Source organism: Temnothorax longispinosus, chromosome 10, assembly GCF_030848805.1.
Source record: "Temnothorax longispinosus isolate EJ_2023e chromosome 10, Tlon_JGU_v1, whole genome shotgun sequence".
NCBI classification, from domain to species: domain Eukaryota; kingdom Metazoa; phylum Arthropoda; class Insecta; order Hymenoptera; family Formicidae; genus Temnothorax; species Temnothorax longispinosus.
This window is the reverse complement of record NC_092367.1, coordinates 2404574-2417062: the sequence shown is the minus strand read 5'-3', so window position 1 is coordinate 2417062 and position 12489 is coordinate 2404574. Positions and strand designations below refer to the sequence as shown.

The window sequence follows — 12489 nt, the reverse complement described above, 5'->3', positions numbered from 1 at the left end:
AGAAAAAAAATGAGAGAGATTTTCGCGAAAAGTATAAGTCGTCACTTTTTGATACGAATCGCAATTACGTGGTAATTATTATGGCCTCTCGCCCGCAGGATTCATTCGCGCGATAAATATCGCTATTTCTCTCGTCGGTTCGTTAACGATTTGTCACGCGCTTCTTTCCGTTATCTGTCGGCGAATTAATTTGCCTGGTTTGATAGGCGAACAGGTATACGTTTAATTGCGCGATCTGTAAACTCAGACGTAACATTTGTAATAATATTATTCGATTGTAATACGCCATAAATATGTGATAAATGTTGCCGGCGCGCGCTCTCTGCTGATGTTTATTCGCTTACGATTTATTAACGTTGACTGTCGGCCGGCGTTTTACGCGTATGACAGTCGTGCAAGTCAAAGTAAAACACCAGACACGGATTTAATTATAATTATACATCGCTGCGAGCGTTTTCTTCGCACACGTATGCAACCGAAACAAGTTCCACGCCGAATTTATAATCGAAAATCGGGACCAATTTTCGTCCCGTTTCTATTCCCGGGGGCGGTTGAATACAGCCGAGTGAACTGATAGAGGAGCGGTTGCCTCGCGCTAATGACGATGACTTTATACACGATACGAAATCGTGGCGATGCATCTCCCGCGGTACAACGATGGCATCTATGCGGGTGCGAGCATCCAGAATCCATCCATTTTCGAATCGCGATGTCTCAATTGCGCCGGCGATCAAGTGGGCGACGCGATAAAACAAAGATTGATTATTCCCAGGACGAATTCTCGCGCTCGTTTCTCCCGGCCCGCGAAAAATTTGGAACGCGAGCGCGCGCCGCGCCGCGCGATTGCGTACCCCCCAAATAAAATTATAATTACAATTATGCACGCGGTATAATAATAATATGCAAATAATACGTGAACGATATAATTATGTAAATAGATTGTAATGAAGTAATTAACAAACATGATTATTGCATCGTATGATGTTGCGGTATTATTATTCCGTTATTGCGACGGGTAAATAATTGTAATATCAGTTGTCATATATATATATCTGATGTATTGCTATTTAATATTGTCATAACGGTTAATAAAATTCTGTAATCGTGAAAAATGCCTCACACAGAAAAAAAACAAGTGTCAAATCAATACTATACATACTTGTATATACGCAAGAATATATAATCTTGAAATGAGATTGTATTGCATTGAACGAGGAAAACTTGCTTGCTTGAAATATCACTTATTTAGTTAAACGAAGTTTTATTTAGTTCGATTGAAAAAAAAAGAGTTGAAATGAAAAGTTGAAATTCTTATAAGAAGATTATATACACGGTAAAAAGCATTTTGTATTTAAGTGGATTTCTATCCGTGTAGAAATTTTTGTGTTAAATTTTTAACATACACTGGTGTTAATGCAACATATTGTCATTGTGTTATTTTGACTTTCCTGCGTTAAATTAATATTCAATGTTTCTAAGAATTAAAATAACACAATTTATAAATGCACTTGATGACATATTTTATATGTTAAAATACGCACCTAAGTTGTGTTACTTTCCTCTCTATAAGAGTTTCCATCTGTTAAGTCGACATTTTCTTATGTTATATATTATAAAGAGATATCGCTGTCTTCTGTTTTCTGCAAGAAAAAGAGAAGAAAGAATAATTGAGGACGAGCGTGGCCTAGTAGACAGCGCACTGGTCTATTGAGCCAGAGGTCCCGGTAGAACTAGAAAAATTATATTCGCTCGTTTTCCTCTCGGAAGGCAATGGCAAACTACCGAGAGAGTATGTCTTCCCAAGAGAACTTCTCTAAAAAATATAGCCGTTCGGAATCGGCGTTAAACTGTAGGTCCCATATATATACAATGTGTATAATCTATGGAGAATCTAAGGAGAAAGGCTTGGTTTACATTGACGGGTACTCTTTTTTCCTCCTCCTCCTTATTCTATTACTCGTTTCCGAGCGTGGTGACTTCTCTTCATCTACGTGCGCAACACATGTATATATGAAAAGAAGTCATCACGCTCGGAAACGAGTAATAGAAGAGGAGGAGGAAAAAAAGAGTACCCGTCAATGTAAGTTAAGCCTTTCTCCTTGGCAATATACGCAAAGCTTCTTTATGTGCTTGTGATTATTCTGTATACCCTGATGGACGGCACTTGCTTTGAAAGACTTACAGCACGTACTGATTGCTTTTCCAGCTGCCATTGATTCCGGTATCACCACAGTCACCCGTGTGTCCAACTCGTTTCCAAAATAGCAGAGAGTTCGTGCGAAATCTCCCGTTGAGATTGCTATCGCGCCCTTTTTCCTTTGATCCTCCGATAACGATTGCAGATTGCAGCGTGTAAACCACGCCGCGTCCTTTTATTTTAATTAAATTTAACATTATAAATTAATTTAAAATAAACTTTACTTCCGCATAGCGTCCACGTGTTGTGACACATTTAAATTGCAATTTTTCACATATTACTTGTGTTATTTACATATTTGCCTTCTGTTAAATTAACATAAAAATTAAAGTGGATAAATTGAAACATGTAAAATGTGTTAAATTTAACTCGAAATTTTTTACCGAGTACTCTTGCGTATATGGTATATCAGTGTTGATTTGACACTTCTTTTTTTCTGCGCAGGGAAAGATGGAAAATAGGGAGATTAGATACATCAGACGTTTGGAAAAAGAGACGTAGGTCTTATTGGGTACAGATGTCGGCAGGTATTCACGTTTGTCAAAGTTCTCCGTGCATGTAACCAAGGTTAAAGACCGTCGGCGTGCGAGAGCATGTGCGCGACACGCGAATGTTTAATCAGCGTCGCGCGTTGTGATTGCACACGACTGTCACTCAAACTCTCTTGTGACGAGTGCAATCTTCCCGGCTGCGCCGATGCAGCCGCGCGTCTTTCGTTCGTGTCGCGCACGTGTGTCATGTGCATGTGCCTATGTGCTCGTATGTACAAGAAACCTAGAGAGAAGGTATCTAGTTGGGTGATGGTAATGGTACTGCCGCTGCTACCACCGCCGCCTCCACCGCCGCCACCGCCACCGCCGCTGCTGCTGCCGCTGCTGTTGCTGATGTTGCTATCCCTTCGGCCAGCTGTTACTTCCTGCAGCGGTTCTCCGTCCTTGTCGCTCGTCCGTCGCTCCACCACGCTCCCACCTCCCACCCCGGAAGCTTATCAGGAGAAACGCTCTCCTTTCCCAATTTCCTTTGAGCGTGACGAACATCCGCGGTCTCGATATCCCCCGAGCGAACGCACGTTGATTGTCATTTTTTTGTCGTGATAATAGGGCCAAATGGGATTGAGGTTGAGAACTTTGGCGATCCCCAGGAAATATAGCGATTAGTCAGCGCAGATACAATTATTTAAAAAATATCAAAAAAGCCGATCTCTACGTTCTCTATATTTTGTCGATTTTGTGGGGCTTCTAATGTAAAACTTATTTTAATAATTCCCTGGAGTAAACGTAAAAAATATGATTATTAAATTATAATTTGCAGCATTTTCGTAAGCTTTTTACAATACGGACGTCATAGAATTTCGATACGTATGTAAAAGAAACCATATACCATAGAAAATTTCGGGTAACCGCGAGCCATTTTTCTGCGAAGCCCCGTTTGTCTTCGTCCGCAGTAGAAAATCAAAGTTTACCCATGTGGGCCGGCCTTGCGGACCATATGCGCACACACACACACACACATACACGTGCGGAACCCGAAGCAACGTCGCATTTGAAGCGTCACGACCGACCGATGCCGCGGGCAAACTTTTCTTTGAGTTCTGCTCAAAGATATCCGTTATTCGTGATATCTGCATATTCAAATGATGCACAATCTCCGCAAATCCCCGTCTCGCGCGAATCATCCAAATTTTTATATTTTAACTCACATTCACGCGGCTAAACGTAATCGTCCCAGCTTATATAACCGGTACTGAAATCGCATTAGATATTAAAAATGTACTGAGTATCGGATATAAGCGTCTTTAACGCTAAATATGAGTTATGGATTTCTGTGTTCGTACGCCTTTAAACGTATATCGATGTCTCTCGTGCATCAAATTGTTTCTTACCGAGGCTCTTCATTTCTTCGCGGCACGCATCACGGCCAGACATTCCGCAACGGATGAAGAAGTTCGCCGCAAACTATTACGTCAATCAACCGTTCCTTCCCCGAGAGTTACTTTCGCCGCGTGACTGTTACTGACGTAAGCCATTCGCGCAATTAGCAACGCTTATACAGCGATCTTTACTCCTGTTTTCGCAGTTGCGAAATAGAACTTCATGTATGACTTTACGGAACTATATAAGATTGTTACGCAAGTTCTCGTGTCGCAATTTATTTCAGAAAATTGGTTACAAGACTACTTTCGCAGTTTCCAAATCTTCATCTCCTAAACTGTACAGCCAATTAGTCCGCTTGCAGAATTTTTATGGAACAAATAAAGTTCTAATTCCTCTTCGAAGAGAAGGGATTAGAAATTCCTGATACGTTTCTGAAAAAATTCTAGCAATTAGGTACAAAGGTTCCGAATCTAAATATCTAGACTTTTTGAAACGAGTTGTCGACTTCGTAGGGGTAGTTTTTAGAATTTCAGACGTATCAGAACTTCAAAATTAATCCTGATGTATAATAGTATACTCCTTATCCATGAAAACGCGAAGAATGATGATGCCCTATCGACAAGTATCGCAAATGTTGATTCGTTGAAATTGCCCCGAAAATATTAGCCTCGAAAATTATTTCATTCGCTGACACGTACGACGTATTTGCTACAGAAGAAAAGTACGTGCGCGTATACTAATCGCAGCTGCTAACTGCAACTGCGCTCGGGGGATTAGCATCCGGATTTACGCACCCGAGCCATACGCAAGCAAGGTACCGCCACGGGGGCAAGGTGGTCTTCGTGGGCGACGTTCGACGGGGCACGAAGAGAGCGAGAGATCGATAAAGCGCACGTGCTCCACGCGGCTGAGAGTCCCTGGTTGGAAGTAAGTACGGTGGGACTCAGCTGTCGCCTCCTAATTGCCGGGACAATGCAACAGATGGCTTTGATCGCAATCCCTACCCTACACACTCTTCCCGCTCTCTCGAATTCTCCTTTCGTTCTTCTTCTCTCCCGTTCCGAACAACGTTCCCCTTTCTTCCGCCGTCGTCGCCGTTTTTCTCGCATCCTTCTTCGCGGGCATCCTCCTACCCGCCCGCGCCGATTCGATCCCGACATCTCGCGACTCCATGTGTTCGATTTCATCTCGACAGACAAGCGTACCACTCAAGGACCGAGGACGTCATCCTCGGATTTCATCCTGGTCACTGTACCCGTCTGATCGGTTGCACACTTGAAAGTTAACGCGTCACGATGCCTAATGTCTTTCTTTTTCAACTTGGATAAACGCGCGGAAGATGTATTACGCGGCCGTTCCCCTAAACCTTAATTAAAAATAACTGGACTCTGATGAATCTTCTTCTGATCTTGCTAGCCCATATATAGATATCGAAAAACGCTAACTGTGGTTTAATTTCATTTCCTGTCTCTTTCCGAAAAAATGAATTACACAGAGACAAAGGATTAATTCAGCCTCGATTAACTTCAACTGTTATGGAAACCGACTGTAGAAAAAAAAACCGTTAAATGACCTAGTTAACGTTTATGGAAACGTGGGGTTGCCATGGGATAATTTCGTTATCCTGAAAGATATCATGCATAATTAACTAAACATCGCCTTCAAAAGGGCTTAACTGGTGTCAACCCTCGTCGGTATACATCTATAAACTAAGTAACGTCATGAGATTTCGAAGCGATCGCGTCACTTGTTCGCCCTATCGTGAGCCCTTCCAGTTTTACGAAGATCCTCGGTCGCGCGGAGGAAGACGGACATACTACGCCGGGGACGAGCTCCAGGTCGTAAGCCGCACCCCGTAAGCGCAGTACGCGGTGTGCGGGTGACTATCGCGAAATACACCTCGAACGGCGTAGCGTCGGGGATGCTGCGCCGCGGCGGCGCGGCGGCGCTGGCGGATATGATATCAGCCCCGAGCAGAATCCCAGTGGAAGTGTCGGACGTGCCTTATCGCGTCTGGACCAGGCAGTCAGGCGGCGCACGAACCTAACCGACACACACCGGGCCAGCCAACCAAGTTGACTGACTGCTCGCAGGAGTTTCGCCATCATCCCCCACGGAGGCATATACTCCATACATATATATATCTTTCCTCTCCCTCTCTCGCCTTCGATCTCTTGCATTGCGCGCTTTCGCATACATATCCACGCGTGTACGTGTACGCTTCTGTGCACCTAAATGCGTACTAAAGACCGCGATAAACTTGTACATAGCTGCCAAGCTCTATTAACTGTCAACAAAGTACGTTAATGACTAATGTAAAACAAAGTTTTGCTCCTAATTTCCTCCTAATTAGGAGATCATTGTATCATATGATACGTCGAATGTTTCTATTACATTTTATTAAGTATTTTTTAATTATATCAATCGGTGGCAAACGGCATACCTCGCGTCGACACTTCTATAATGATTTTATGTAACGTTGCGTCCAAAAACCATCTACGATTCTGAGACGAGCGAAGAGGGAAAGAGAGACCGAGAGAGAAAGAGAGAGAGCCCGCGCTCGGACGCGATGACGGGCTTTGATGTGCCAGAAGGGGCTTTTTTCCTGAGCCCCGGTTTCCAAGTTAGCTGCGGGCTCGCCGCTCGTCTAGATAACCGGCTCGGGCTGAATGTACGATTCGAGCGAGAGCGCGCGTGGACTGGATATACGGGTACCGCCATGCAATATTCCGAACTAATGTACGACGCGCCCACAGCGTGGGCTCTCGCGCGGACATCGGCGAGGTCGTTCCTTTTAATTTCCAGTTTCGAGGATCGGGGTCAACTTCCGGGGGACGCCCGTCGGAAAAGGCTTACGCAGACTATAGGATCGGATCTTTGAAGTACTTTTGGCACGATTAAATTAGAGCTCTGGTCTCCCTTACTTTTTAAAACCGACGAGTGACAAAATGTTGAAAAAGAAATTATATATTTTCATGCTGGTATTATACGTCTATTTTGTTCGTGTTAAGCTTTATAGACTCTGCATCGGTCTGCCGTGCGTATACACAGTACACTTCAATTAAAATTTTATTAATTTTTACGATTTCTGCTGCTTGTACCCGTTTTAATTTAAAAAAAAAAAAAAAAAAAAACTTAATAATTTCGTCAGCGATTTAAAATTGGCTGTCACATAGCAGAATCTTGGCAAGTGACAGATTGTGCTTTGTAAGCGACAGCGTGACGGCTGACAGCTGCGCTAACAACGAGCACTGAAAATCCGCGTTAAGGACAGAAGGAAAAAGGTAATGTACCGTGATGCGAATCTGAAATTAGATAAACTGCACCTACCCCGCACCTGTACCATATCTATATAATATCCATATCATCGACGCGCTCTCGAACGCCGCCGCACCCGAGAAACGAATATATCCCGAATTAATAGAATAGCGAGCTCGCGCCCGTGCGATTCAGCTGAGGTATCGAGCGATTTGTTTTTTTTACGGTCGTGCGATAGATCAAACGGGCTAGAGTGGCCACGTTGTTAATTTTTAAACGACACGTGTCACTCCGCCGACACGTTATTACAATATATTGCCGACTGTGATGGAAGTGAAGAGGACATTAACAACTCGGAAACGTCGCGCATACTATCGGCAACGAGATACTTCCTGGAATCACTGCGTCATAATTAAACATGAAGTAATAATGATGACGCAATCGTTCGCGCTAATAGCGGCGATTAAAGTTTCATGTATTTCAATTTCAATCCTATTTTTGCGCTTTTTAATGCGCGCAACGAAGGGATTTTCCCCGCAATAACCACCGCGTATCGCGAAACAACAATCTACTTAATTCCACTATGTCACGTCAAGAATCTGTCAATACGTCAGTTTACATTTTGCAAAGCATGACATTAAGCGAAACTAGACCACGGCGAGGAATCGATAGGTCAATTCAAATTGATATTTACATTGGCAAATAGGTTTGACCTGACCGATCGATCGTTCTCCAATCTCCAAGACGGTAAAAATATTACTTTCCGAAAAAATCTCGTCTGCTCTATAGAGCAAAACTGACATTAACATATTTTAAAAAGATGAAATATATATTTTTCAAGATAATCGATTTTCTCGTACCGCGTACGAGGGATATGGTATCTCTTCAAGGATGCGTGGGCAGCACCTGTCACCGAGTCACTGTTGTGCCTTCTGCCAACGTCACGCAATCGATATTTTTTCAGCCATGCGTGTAAAAGGTACTCACCCTTACTCTTGGCCTTGAGGTCGAGGTCGACCGGGAAGGAATCTACGGCGTTGGAGGCGGTCGTCGGCGGATGGCAGATAATACTGGAGGACTGCAGAGCGGGGGTGGCAACGCCAGCGGCAGCGGCAGCGGCAGCGGCGGCAGCGGCAGCGGTAGCGACGACCACCGTGGTGGTCGTGGAAGGATTCGCGTTCACGGTGGAAACACCGTTGCTGTTGGTGACGGTCGTGGTGATCGCCGTCGCGGCCGAGACGGTGAGCGTCGCGACGGTCGCGGTGGTGGCCGCCGACGTGGACGACGGCGAGGCCTGCTGATAGCCGCAGCATTCCTTCGTCTCTTCCTTGACCTTGACCTTGTGGAGGACCGTCGTCGTCGCCACTCCGCCCTCCACTTTCATGCTCGCGAGCCGCTTTCTCACCTGCGGGCGGCGACATATAAATTAAATGCAAATTGCTCCCTCATGTTGGACTCTAGGACAGTTAACGGGAACCGGTAATAACTAGCGATGACGCAATTAAGAGACATTCTAGTCTAGAAATTTAGTATTCGAAGGAAGAAACAAAAAGAAAGATAGGAGAGAGAAGGAAATAAGAAAGGCGGATGTTATCCTAATTCTTTACTTTCCCTTTCTTTCCTTTCTTCTTCTTTTTCTTCTAAGGAAAGATTCGCAAGAATCGCCAAAATATCGTGATCGAAAATTAACAGTCTCTCCTATCCGCGGACTTCCGCGAGAACGTGTGCCACCTACTTTCGACCGAGATTTCGGACTCGGATCGACGCGGTCGCGGACGTTCGGCAAAACGAGCAAGGAGAGACAGCAGGGCACACCTATATGCACGTCATCGCGCGTGCACACGATTCATATTTGATTGATTCCATTTCATGAGAGCGTCGCGCCGGGCCGCATGTTTCGTCTACGTGCCCGGCGAGACGGGATCGTTGCCGCGCATACCGATGGCCGTTTTAATGGAACGTATACGAACGTTAGTTTTACAAACCAACAAGGATCCGTCGCGGCGCGGTAGCACGGAATTATTGGGGATCCGCGGACGCTGCCGCCCATAACTGATCGCGTCCCCCGCGTCATTTTTAGCCGCGCACGGCCTACAAATGGACCATCGCGAAAAGCCTCCGCAAATGTTCGCCGGACTGGAGCGAATATTCGCCGTGTTGCAAATGATTTCTCGCCTACGTATATTCTTCGCTAAAGTAGAATTTTCGTTTGAGGACTTGATTTTACTAGAAGTCTTCTCCAAGAGAAGACTTAGACCCTGCGCACAATAGAGTATATATCAGGAACAGGAATAAATGTAATTTATTAGGATATATAAATATAGGAATATTCCTGTAATAAATATTAAATATTAGGACATGTTAATGTAGGAATATTCCTATAGTTATATCTTGTATTTTATTCTTTTCCATTGTGCGTTATGTTTAATTATTATTTCTAATTCCGATTTCGAATATTTAATATATTCTTATTTCTAATATGTGCTTTACTGTGCGCAGGGCCTTAAAGATTAAAAGCTTCTTTACTATGGAGAAAATTAAAATTTGAAATTGAACTTCAAATCTCTTGAATCCGTATTGAAGTAAATCATTAGGTAGCCTAGTGAACTGGAACGTCGTTTACTGTCTACTGCGGACTTGCATCTTATATAAATTATTGGAAAACACTTTTGAAATACTTTTTCATTACAAAGTATACACTCAATACATCTATAATAACGTTATTGAAAGATCCGCAATTCCCACGAACTAATTTCGCATGAGCATTACAATTTAATGTGATATGTTTTAAATACTTTATATCATTAAGATTTTCATAGCACACGGGTTTTATTAAATCCCTCGGGGTAGACAAATCAAGAATAAAATAGAGAATACGATTTTCTTATTAAATTTTCGAGCAACTGGAAGTAAGAGCTTTTCAAATACAGCTATTTTTTAATTTGTTACAGTGCAATTTTTCTTACCGCCGCCGTGATGTTTGCCGGTCACGAACACGCACAAGGAGTCGTAAACATTAAGCATAAAGATTTACATCGGCTTGACAGGTGGTACCGCGGTGCAATACCGCGCCGCGTAAGCGTCTTGCGTTCTGTACGCAACGCCCCGCGTACTTTAGCTTCTTTTCTCCGCTTACGCTCGCGCGCTCCTTCTCTCCACCTCGTGCTTACGCTGCAAGATCTCGTTTCATATTTATTACGGTAATCGCGTTGCTGAGACTTTTACGAGCGCGGTGCTCCACGCCGACAGCTACGTCCGGCATTAAAAGTAGTCGAACGTTCGGTTCCTTTTTTCATAATTCCGCGAAAACTGCGCGCGAGAACACCTACGAATAAATTTTGCCACGAATTACCGTCGCAATTTTAGAGATCGTTAATTGTACTTGTGTTTCTTGCATAATATGCGATGAATTTTCCATTAGTAAGAATACATGATATAATATTGTATATGTAAACTTAATATTTTTATTTTATATAAAGCATACACATATCAGAGATGAATGTATTATTATTTCAAATTAAAGGCAATTATATTACTGTCTTATTGAGTTTTTTATCTCTAGTTCTATGTGAAGGTATCTTTCTGATAAATAGAATTAATATATTTGTACGCGTGAAACACGTTAAACCGGATGGTATCAGTGATATTATCTCAAACAAGATCACGTGCATCGGTATACCGCATTTCGTGCATTCGGTGTCCGAAGAACCATGTCACCGGAAATGGCATGGCTGTAAGGAAATTGAATGGCATTCGTTTGAATGTAATAATCATAACGAACAATCCGACAGCTGCGCCATTTTTACTGACTATACATTGGATTATAGTAATCAACCATTCTCTTTGCGCGGCACGTTCTCCGTGCATACACGAAAATCGGTTTTCCCTCTCTCTCTCTCTCTCTCTCTCTCTCTCTCTCGAGAAAGAAAAAATTAATAACTTCACAGTACGATCAATTGAATAAAGTTCGATTAATATGATGAAATTTAATTGAATAAAAAATTACTACAAAAATATATTTTAATCGTATGACAAATATTAGTATGACATATAAACTAAACGATCGCGGACCAATGTTTAATCGATGATATTAGAATGGTAGACATTCGCGCGCGATCGTATCTTTGATTTATGAAAAAAGTTAGGCGTTCTGCGATTTATAACGTCGCGTATGTATAAATCGATTTAAGGGCCGAGCGATTTGCATGAGCTCCGTATAATATTTTCGGTTCGACGCGAGCAAAATTACACGGGAAGGGAAATTAAATGGCACGAAATGCGGAAACGCGGGAGTAATCTTTAAGATCCACGTGGCGCACCGCCGCCTCCGCCGCCGCCGCCGCCCGTCGCCGTTCCGTACCGGATGGAATTTTATTTTATTGACGCGCGCACAGCTCTGGCAGCAGGCTGCCTTCGGTGCCACATGGTCCCGTTATTAACGTGAAATGCAAACGAGCCCTTCGTTGCGTCCAAGAAACGGCCGCACGGATGACTCGCTATAATTTTTCGCGCGAAACTGCATCGCCAAATGCCGTCGAGTTTTAACGTGTGCGTAATTGCGCCGCCGGGAAATTCGGCCGCGAGCCATCCCGTTCGGTTTCGCGACAAATCGCGCGATGCATTTTGTGAACGATAAAAAGGTACGCGCTAAATAACAAATTCGTAACTATCGCGTTCAATTTAATTGCAACATAAAGCTGCTCGTAATTTTTATGTCGACTGGATAATTGTTTAAGTTCGTGACAAAGTATGTGGAAAATAGAGAAAGATGCAAGCCCGATCTAATAAAAAGTTTCTATATAACAAAGTGATAAAAAAATTTTAATTCTAAAATTTTTAACAAAGAAAAAAAGATAATTAACTTCTCACTTCCGCTTAACGATTGATCTCGATTTGGAGAATTTCAGATTACGCAGTTATAAAACGATCAACTTCGACTTAATCTAATTACAAATTATCTAATTACAGAGAAACAATTTAAAAAAATGCTGTTCTGATACTACCCATGATTACTGTCGGGCAATAAAAACGTCAACAGCCTATATTCTGGTCACGTAACAACGCTCTCCGATTCTTCTATGGTCGTTCATCAATCAATCCACCCCCCCTGTGTTTCGCGCGGACGATGGAAAAAAGGTTGCGCTATACGCAGTTTCGGCG

General features: G+C 43.1%; 1 protein-coding gene across 2 annotated transcripts in view; it reads right to left on the bottom strand.

Moving 5' to 3' along the window:
- Nvy (CBFA2/RUNX1 partner transcriptional co-repressor nervy) overlaps nt 1–12489 on the bottom strand; it is a 47541-nt gene that overhangs the window by 15005 nt on the left and 20047 nt on the right. For both annotated transcript variants that reach the window (XM_071789620.1, XM_071789621.1), the window contains exon 2: nt 8317–8734. In XM_071789620.1, coding sequence (XP_071645721.1) covers nt 8317–8713 — 397 coding nt within the window. In that variant the 5' untranslated portion in view covers nt 8714–8734. The remainder of the gene's footprint in view (nt 1–8316; nt 8735–12489) is intronic.